We start from the raw sequence: 8,800 nt of genomic DNA, 5'->3' as shown, positions 1-8,800 counted from the left end.
GCGTTAATTCTTACAAGGACTTACGATAGTTCCTAGTTCGAATGACCCGATCACCATCTATTGTGACAATAGAGGTGCCATCATCCAGGCTAAGGAGCCTTCTTCCATGCTAGTATCAAAAGGAGGAGATCTAAGAATAAGGTATATCAGGTTAGAGATAGGATGAATAACCTGTGTACAACTTATGATGAGATAAAAGCTGCTTTTGAAAATTACTATATCTCTTTCCGGGTACTGACTCACCCGATTAGCCCGATTAAGCGAGAATGTGGTCAAATTTGGGAAGTGTTTAACTGATGCTCATAAAGCTATTCTTCTGGCTCCTGTGACTGTTGAAGAGGTTAAGGAGTCTATGTTCTCTATTCCTGGGACAAAAGCTCCTTGCCCTGATGGGTACAGTAGTCAGTTTTTCAAGGATTGCTGGCATATTGTGGGGCCTGAGGTATGTAGGGCCATTCAGAATGTTTTTGAGTCTGGTCAACTGTTGAAACAGTGCAATAATACCATTCTTACTTTGGTTCCAAAAGTTGATGTCCCTGAGTCTGTGTTGCAATTTAGACCCATTGCTTGTTGTAACACAGTCTATAAATGTTTGTCTAAAGTGATTTGCTCTCGTCTTGGTAAGATCTTGCCTGATATTGTGAGTCCCTCACAAAGTGCCTTCATAAAAGGAAGGGACATTGTAGGTAACATTATGATATGTCAAGACCTTATAAGACTTTATAGGAGAAAGTCTTGTTCCCCTAGGATTTTGATGAAACTTGATCTACAAAAAGCATATGACTCTGTTGAATAGGCTTTTGTAGAGGATATGTTGAGGGCCCTGTGATTTCCTGACCAGATGGTGTGTCTCCTTATGCAATGTGTTACTACACCTTCTTATTCTATTGCTCTTAATGGTGAAGTCTTTGGGTTCTTTAAAGGGAAGAGAGGGTTGAGGCAGGGGGATCCTTTATCCCCCCTGCTCTTCACTCTTTACCTTGATTACCTTAGTAGACTGTTGATGATCACTCAGAAGCATCCTCTTTTCAGGTTTCACCCCTTGTGTAAGAGGGTGGATATGTCCCATCTTTGTTTTGCTGATGACTTAATACTTTTCCGCAAAGGAGATAACAGCTCAATTGATCTTTTACTTAAAACTTTTGAGTGTTTCTCTAAAGCTTCTGGGTTGAAAATGAATAATGGAAAATCAAGTTTCTATTGTAATGGGATGGTGCGACTGATTGAAGAAGTTGAGAGAGAAGAATCGGGATGATGCAAGGGACTGTACCCTTTAAATATCTAGGGGTGAGTGTATCCTCAAAGAAGCTGTCTGTTTTGGAATGTACTTGCTTAGTGGATAAAATTGTGGATAGAGTTAGAAGTATGGGGGCTAGACACTTATCTTATGCAGGGAGGCTTGTATTGGTCAAAGCTGTGTTTAGCACTCTCCATGATTATTGGGCAAGGATATTCATACTGCCTCAAATAATTATAACAAAGATAGAAGCTGTGTGTAGGGACTTTTTGTGGCATGGCAAGGAGTCTAAAACTAGTCCTGCAATGGTGGCTTGGGAACAGATTTGCAGACCCAAGAAATATGGAGGACTGGGTTTGAAAAAGTTGCATCTGTGGAATTTGGCGTCTATTGCAAAATATGTATGGTGGATTGAGAGTAAGGCTGACCATCTTTGGGTCAAATGGGTACATGCCATTTACATCAAAGCTGGGGAGTGGCATTCTTATAAGCCTACTCTTAATTCAAGTTGGTCATGGAGAAAGTTGTGTCAAGTGAAGGAGAGATTTTTGCCTTTGCTTCAGTCTGGGGATGGTTTACAGGGAGGATATACTGTTAGTCAGGGCTATAGCTGGTTACAGCCTGCGGTTGAGCAGGTGGATTGGGCTCTATGGATTGTGAATAACTGGCTTGTACCTAAGCATGGGTTCATAAGCTGGTTGGCTGGGCAGCATCGTTTGCTGACACAAGATAGGATTCTTAGGATGAAGATAATTCAAACTAATACTTGCCATTTGTGTGGGCAAGGACATGAAGAGCATTCCCATCTGTTTTTCAGGTGTGTTTATAGCAGCACATGTAAGAATCTGGTTTCTGATTGGTGCAAGGAGAAGTTGCCTGAGCAAGATTGGTGTGAATGGTGGATAAAGAGCAGGTATAGAAACATCACTAAAAAGAAGATTATGGGACTGATTCTTGCTGCATTAATCTACCATATTTAGGCTGCTCGAAATACTTGTCGAGTGGATAGGTTTTTGAGTAGGCCTGAGGTTTTATTGCAGAAGATAAAGAATGATGTAAGAAGTAGAATTAAAAATTGTAGTCTTAAAAGTCATAGTAGAGGTGTAGTAATGTGGACTGATCAGATGATGGTGTCATAAAGGAACAGCTCCCTTGTAGTTGATCCTTCAGTTTGTATGGTTGGAGTTTTGATTTTAATGACAAGCTTACATTATCCCAAAAAAAAAAAAAAAAAAAAATTTAGGGCACGTTAATTCCATGGGAATTAAACGTGTTCCTGAGTTGTAGTACTTGATTATGGATTTGATACATTATCTTTTTCATATACAATTTATAACTTCATCGTTTTATTATAATATTTTGATTTTCATGTGGATTGTACTGACAACATTGAACGCCACAAATTGAACTGAATTACATTATATTTGTTTTGGTCCGTAATCGCCAATGTGAGCTGATAACTCCGGCTATTATATTGTGCAGTCGATTGATGGTGGGTTCAACGAGCCATAAGTCAAACGGTTGACTGATCGATCACAGATGCGAGATTATAACGATACCTCGTAGGACAACTTTTTGTGACAACTTAATGAAGTCCTAAATGTTTAAAAACATTCGGTGCCAGGTCGTGGATAGGACATCCATTGTGTTCCTAGAGTCGATTCTTTTGACTAACGACTGTCTCTTGAGATTAAGGCAGTTTTTGGGTGACTTTGGTTTCTTTCTCACGGTTTTTGAATCGAGGCTAAGTAGATTTTTTCTGGGTCATTTCATCTTTGTTCTTACATCTCAGCGGGATTCGAGTTGAGGAAAATATCCAACCCTTATCAGGTATAGTTATTTCTCGGGGCCACTCGGCGAGTTGTAAGCTTGAATCGAAATGCATCGCCATGCTCGAATGTTGATTCGTTTATCCGTTAAGTTACTCTCTAGTCGGGGAAACCACTCTTGATGATGATCGCTTGTAAAATACGACCTTTATGAATACGGATTTGCAAATTGTTTTACATTGAGTGGGAGAAATTTTAGGATATGAGAATCTGTTATCGCACATACACTTGTGAGGACAAGTGGGAGTTTGTTGGAGCTTGTGTCCTCCACAAATTAGTGTGATAACATTTGTAAATCTCTTACAGGTTCACAAGGGTATACTTCGTATATTTAATCAGTTGATTAACGTTTACCTAATAACGGTTGGCTTGCTAGAAAGTTTGACGTTATAATCATACAGATGGCGGTGATCAACTGGTCCCTAAAGGTCACACCTATAGGATATGTTTGAGAGATGTGGTTATAGAAATATAATCACATTGATGCCTAATATGACTAAACAGTTAGTCAATGTGTTGATGAGACAATTATTTAATGAAGATTAAATAATATTAGTTGAGACGAATTAACTGTCAATTCGTAAATTGAATATAATAAGTTATATTTAATTAAATGTATGTAATGTTAGCTTGGACGAATTAATCTGTTAATTCGTAATTAAATATAATCAGTTATATTTAATATCAACAAGATGAATGTGTCATAGTGGTAATAGTGAGGGTACACAAACCAAGAGGTCATGGGTTCGATCTTCACTAGATGACAATTTAACACATTTTATACATTTTTGGAATAACCGAAAATAAGGAAATTTACTCCTTATTTCGGTCAAATGGACCGAAAATTAAAATAAGATGATCTACCCTAATTACTTCCTAATACACGGTTTATAGGGAGTGAGGGAGAACATTATTCTAACCTAATTTTTTCTTAAGCCATTTGTGCCTCCTCTCTCATCAGAAAAAACAAAAAAACCTAAATTTTTACAGAAAATTTTGGATCGATTCTAGCACAATCAAAGGGCATATCGCATATCGTCTTGGGTGCAACTGATAGGCGAATATCTATTTTGATATTGTTCTTAGGCCGTATTTACTAGGACCGAAGGTTATTTTTGAATCCTTTACTTTTGTTTATGTATTTTATTTTATGACTAGTGATTGTCTTCATTAAATTCGTTATAATCCTTGAATATTGAGGGATTCATACAGATTAATCCCACAAGCTCTTTGACAAAACAGAAATGTGCAACGTCAATGGTATGCTTGACTCAATCGGGATTCGAAACACGGGGATGAGAAAACTCACGCCGACGGGACGAGCCAATTGGTCAATAAAAGTTAGGTTGTGGGCCCGGACAAGGAACCCGACTTATGATCGTAATATCAATTAATGCACTTTAACCACGACCTCGTTCGAGTTTCACATCTAAGAATCACAAAGACACAAGTGTCCTAGTTATCCCAAGCAGAGTCGCCAATCTGTGGACATAGCCATCTACACGCCAAGGCAATCTGTGGACGTATAGCGGTCTTTTGAAAGCCACGCTCGGCGGCATAAAAATGCTTTCGACCGAATCATTTTAGATCGGTCGGTTTTGTCTCGGAAAGGGTCTCAAAATGATGCAAGAAATGTTCGGAGTCGCCACCAAGCAAATATGGGATGCTTGGAACCCGTTCGAATCCACTTTATGCCTAGGTCAATCAAGGCAAAAAGCGGTGCTTGCCATAGGTACTAAAGATAAGGACCCGTCCCCCTTTAGTATCCTATCACTAGAATGACTCTCGTACACCCTGGATAAGGCCATCCACTATCCACAGGTTCTGAGTAAGGGGTGAGGGTACCTATTGGGAAGCTCGTTAATCGAACACCCAATCCCGCTCGCGTTAGCGGCCTCTACTGATTGATTGTGGTTGATTAAGTGCAAGAGTTAATAAAATGGTTTAAATGCATGAATGCGCATCCAAAAGATTTTATACATGGAAAAACCCTGGGAATAAGGGAAAAACCACGGGTACCAAGCCAGAAGAGATTGTTACTATGATTTTGAGTAGCCTGACAGAGTACTGGTGTATCAGGCGTGACCGGTAAAGGACATTGCTTTAATATATTTTGAATACAAAAATGAGAGTGATAGTATGAGTATATCAGTGTATGTTCCAATGTCCCTTCTGTTTTTATCTTCTCTTCTATTTATATTAGCCTCCAAAAGTAGCTTCCTCTCTTCTGTTTAGGGTTTCCTGGTAAATAGGACTCGTGCCCTATTTACCCGGAAGTAGTTAATTGGCTATAGCAGCATTTCAGCCGTTGATTTTGACTCTTTCTTCCATCTTCTTCTTTTGAATAGGTCTTCCTTGTTTGTAGGGACCTTAGTTATATGGCCTAGTCGTGTCTTTCTTATAGCCTGTCAGCTTGGATAATGTTTCTCTTGTGCCTGATGTAGTTTCCATTCAGGTCAGGCTTAGTAGTTGCATGTCCTGTGCTTCTCTCCTGATTGGTGTATGTCTATATACTCTTAATGCCTGACTTGGAGTATTTCCTGCTCAGGTCTTGGCTTTGAACATTGCCTGGTCTTTGTCAGGCAAGGCGGGATAATTTTGGGCCCAACAATTGCCCCTTATTTGCTTATTCCTTTATTGGCTCTGGCTAGGAATGAGGAGATAAAAATTTGGGCCAGGCAAAAATTATGTAGGAATCTTTAACGGATTAGGAGTAGAGTTTGATTCAGCTTCTGTACCGGCTATATTGCCATAAATAGGGTAGATTCACAAAACCCTAGGAGAGTCATGATTAAGCTCAACCACTTGTTTTCTTGCCCGTTTAAATTTGCGGCTATAAATACCTTGCCTTGTTTATTTTGCTTCCACATTCCAATCTTCTAATTTTTTCTTCTCTTTCTAGAATTCTCTTCTGCAAAAAATTAATATTCATAAAAAAATAAAATATGGCTGGAGATAGGAGAAAGACGGCTGCTTCTAAGGCCCCTGCTGTGGTTGAGAAGGTTCCTGCTGAAGTCGAGAAGGTTCCTGCTGTTGTTGATGTCCCAGATATCATCCCTGAGGATGAAGTGCTGGAGGTGGTTGCTGCCCTAGAAATTTTATCCATGTCATATAAAGGGGTTGGATATACTCATGTTAAGGCTTTGGCTGCTTCTTTCCAGGAAGCTAATCAGTTAAAACCAACCTTTGAGCATTATCTGAAAGGCAGGGGTCTCATTCCTGCTGAGGCTAAGGTTTGGATCCCTGAGAGTGGTCCAGTCAGGGCTAATTCGGGTAGTCCGGGCTGGTTTAATATTTTTGAATGGGCATTTAAGGGTGGATGTGAGCTTCCCCTTTCTCCTTTTATGGCTGAAGTGATCAGGGCTATTAGGGTCCCTCCATTCGAACTCATGCCAATGGTTTGGAAAATTGTTCATTCAGTTGAGCAGTTATGTTCCAAACATAAGCCGGTCATCATCCTGGAAGATTTCAAGAATGTCTACCACTTAAAAAGTCATTCCACTGGCCGGTTCAACCTTTGAGTCAAATCAAAGATGGCTCATCTGATTCCTAACTTTGATTCAGGGGATGATAAGGAATGGGCTCAGACTTATATGTTCATCAGGGCTGATTCTATTGCCCCTGACCTGGATTACCTTAATTATCCGGCTGTTGAAGGAGGTAATTTCTTTTTTTGCATTGTATCTTGATTGGAGATGCTATATTTTGGGAAATAAACTTACTTGCTTTTGTCTTTGCGGTAAATGATTGGGTGAATAATCCTGATGCTGAGGGGTCGGCTGATCGGATTGCAGCCTTTATGGCGTTGCCTGAGGAGGAGAGGACATGGCCTGCCTGTCTGGGGCAGGCACCTATGCCTCGTTTCAAGAAGGCTAAATTAAGTATTTATAAACCGGTGAAGAATGATAAGGCTTTAGGGGCTTGCTCGTCAGGGAGTAGGTTTTGTTTTTATTTTTTTATTTTGAAGATCTTTGTTTTGGACATGTGTTTATATTTATGATGTAGAACCTCGTCGTGCAGCCACCAGGGCTTCTGCCAGGATAGCTAGTTTTGGTCTGTCCTTGCTGAAGGCAGGTTTTTCCCAAATCACAGGGGAGAAGTCGAAGAGTAGTGAGGCCACAGAGAGTGACAGTGCTGTATAAATTCAGGAGCCTGTGCAGGAGGTACAGTTGGCATCCCTTGAGAAAGTTGTGGATGAGGGTGGTCGTCCTGAGAAGAGAAAAAGGGTAGATGAATCATCAGGAGGGGTTCATGAGGTCAGGGGGGTTAGGGCTCGGTTGGATGAGGTTCAGTTTTCTAAGGAACAATTCCAGGCTCAAACTTTTATGGTTGATGACCCTTATTACCAGTATCAGGCAGAGGATTCTTCTGCCCGTGCCTTGGCTGCCATGTATCGTACCAGGGATTATGCTGCCAACCTGATCACCATGCTTCAGGAGGTATTTTCTTTTTGTCTAGTTTTCTGTGGGTATTTATGTGTGTTTTTTTATTTTTATTTTGTTTTGTGGCTTAAATGGGTATGTTTTCTTTGCCAGAATGTCAATGATATGCTGAGGCGTGTCTGTCAACTGGATTCTATTCAAGGCCTTAAACATACCCTGGATTGGGAGGTGCGGATTTTGAAGAAGGATGCTGCAAAGTTTAAGGCTGAATTGGAAGCGTCAAAGGCTGAGAATCATTCTTTAAAGGAGGATAATGAGGCAGGGAAAGCTCGGTTGGTGGTGGAGTCTTCTAAGCTGAAATCTGCTCAGGATGCCCTGAAAGCTCTTCAGGCTAAATTTGATAATGTTCAGGAAGAGTTGACGGCGGAGAAGCAGGCTATACAAGAGCAGCTGAAAGTAAATGAGGATCTCGCTGTTGAAAGGGATTTGGTGCAGGGCAGGTATAAGGATGCTGCTACCTATTTCTTTGGCAGGGGTCGTGTGGATGCAATGAAGGAGCCTGTCGAGGTTAGGCCTTTTTGGAATCCTGACTAAGAGTTGGCCAACCTCAACACTACTTACTCTAAGCTTTGTAAACTGCACGCTGATGAGGAAGCAGACTCTCCACCATCCAAGGAGAAAAGTGGTGAAGCTAAGGAAGGGGGAGATGGTGAAGGGGAGGATGAAGAAGAAGAAGAGCCTGTTGATAAGGGGATCAGTTCTGCTACAGCTTCGAAGGCAGGCTGATTTATTTCTTGTTTTGTTGTATTTTGGTTTGCTTGGTTTGGCCCATCCAGGGGGGATGTTCCCTGGACAAACATTTTTTGTTTTTGGTTTTCTGCAATTTGTTTTGTCTTACCCCAGGAGGGATGTTTCCATGGGCAATTTCAATATTTTGGAACAAATATATCTTCTTTTCCTTTGACTTCTTTGAATGGGTTGAATTGTACCTATAAATCATACAGTTGGCATTTTTGTTAGAATAATGCCTGCCAGGAGGGCTTATGGCCCTAATTCCGTTTTTAGGAAATGATAGCTCTGTTGCCTGTCAGGAGGGATTTTTTGAGAGGAGGGTGGTTGCCAGTCAGGAGGGCTTATGGCCCTCAGCCTGTCAGGAGGGCGTATTTGGACAAGTAGTCTGGTCTATTTCACCATTGTACTTGTTTTTTATGTACTGAGCTCAGTTTAGTTTTTAGGTTGGGCAGGCAGGTGCCAAATTTATTGGAAAGCATTTCAGGAATGCTTTCCAGGTTGGGTGGAGTGGCCCTCAATCCTGAATATTTTTTTAAGCCTAAGTGCAGTATGTAACTACT

The 8,800-nt window shown here is 40.8% G+C and overlaps 1 protein-coding gene across 1 annotated transcript; it reads left to right on the top strand.

Annotated features, from left to right (window-relative positions):
* The first annotated feature begins 1,365 nt into the window (after window positions 1-1,365).
* LOC141628147 (uncharacterized) lies at window positions 1,366-2,217 on the top strand. Its single transcript, XM_074441324.1, has one exon. The coding sequence runs from the start codon at window positions 1,366-1,368 to the stop codon at window positions 2,215-2,217; it is 852 nt and encodes a 283-aa protein (XP_074297425.1).
* The last annotated feature ends 6,583 nt before the right edge of the window (window positions 2,218-8,800 follow it).

The sequence above is a fragment of the Silene latifolia genome, chromosome Y (assembly GCF_048544455.1).
Source record: "Silene latifolia isolate original U9 population chromosome Y, ASM4854445v1, whole genome shotgun sequence".
In the NCBI taxonomy this organism is placed as follows: Eukaryota; Viridiplantae; Streptophyta; class Magnoliopsida; order Caryophyllales; family Caryophyllaceae; genus Silene; species Silene latifolia.
This window is presented reverse-complemented; position numbering and strand designations above follow the sequence as displayed.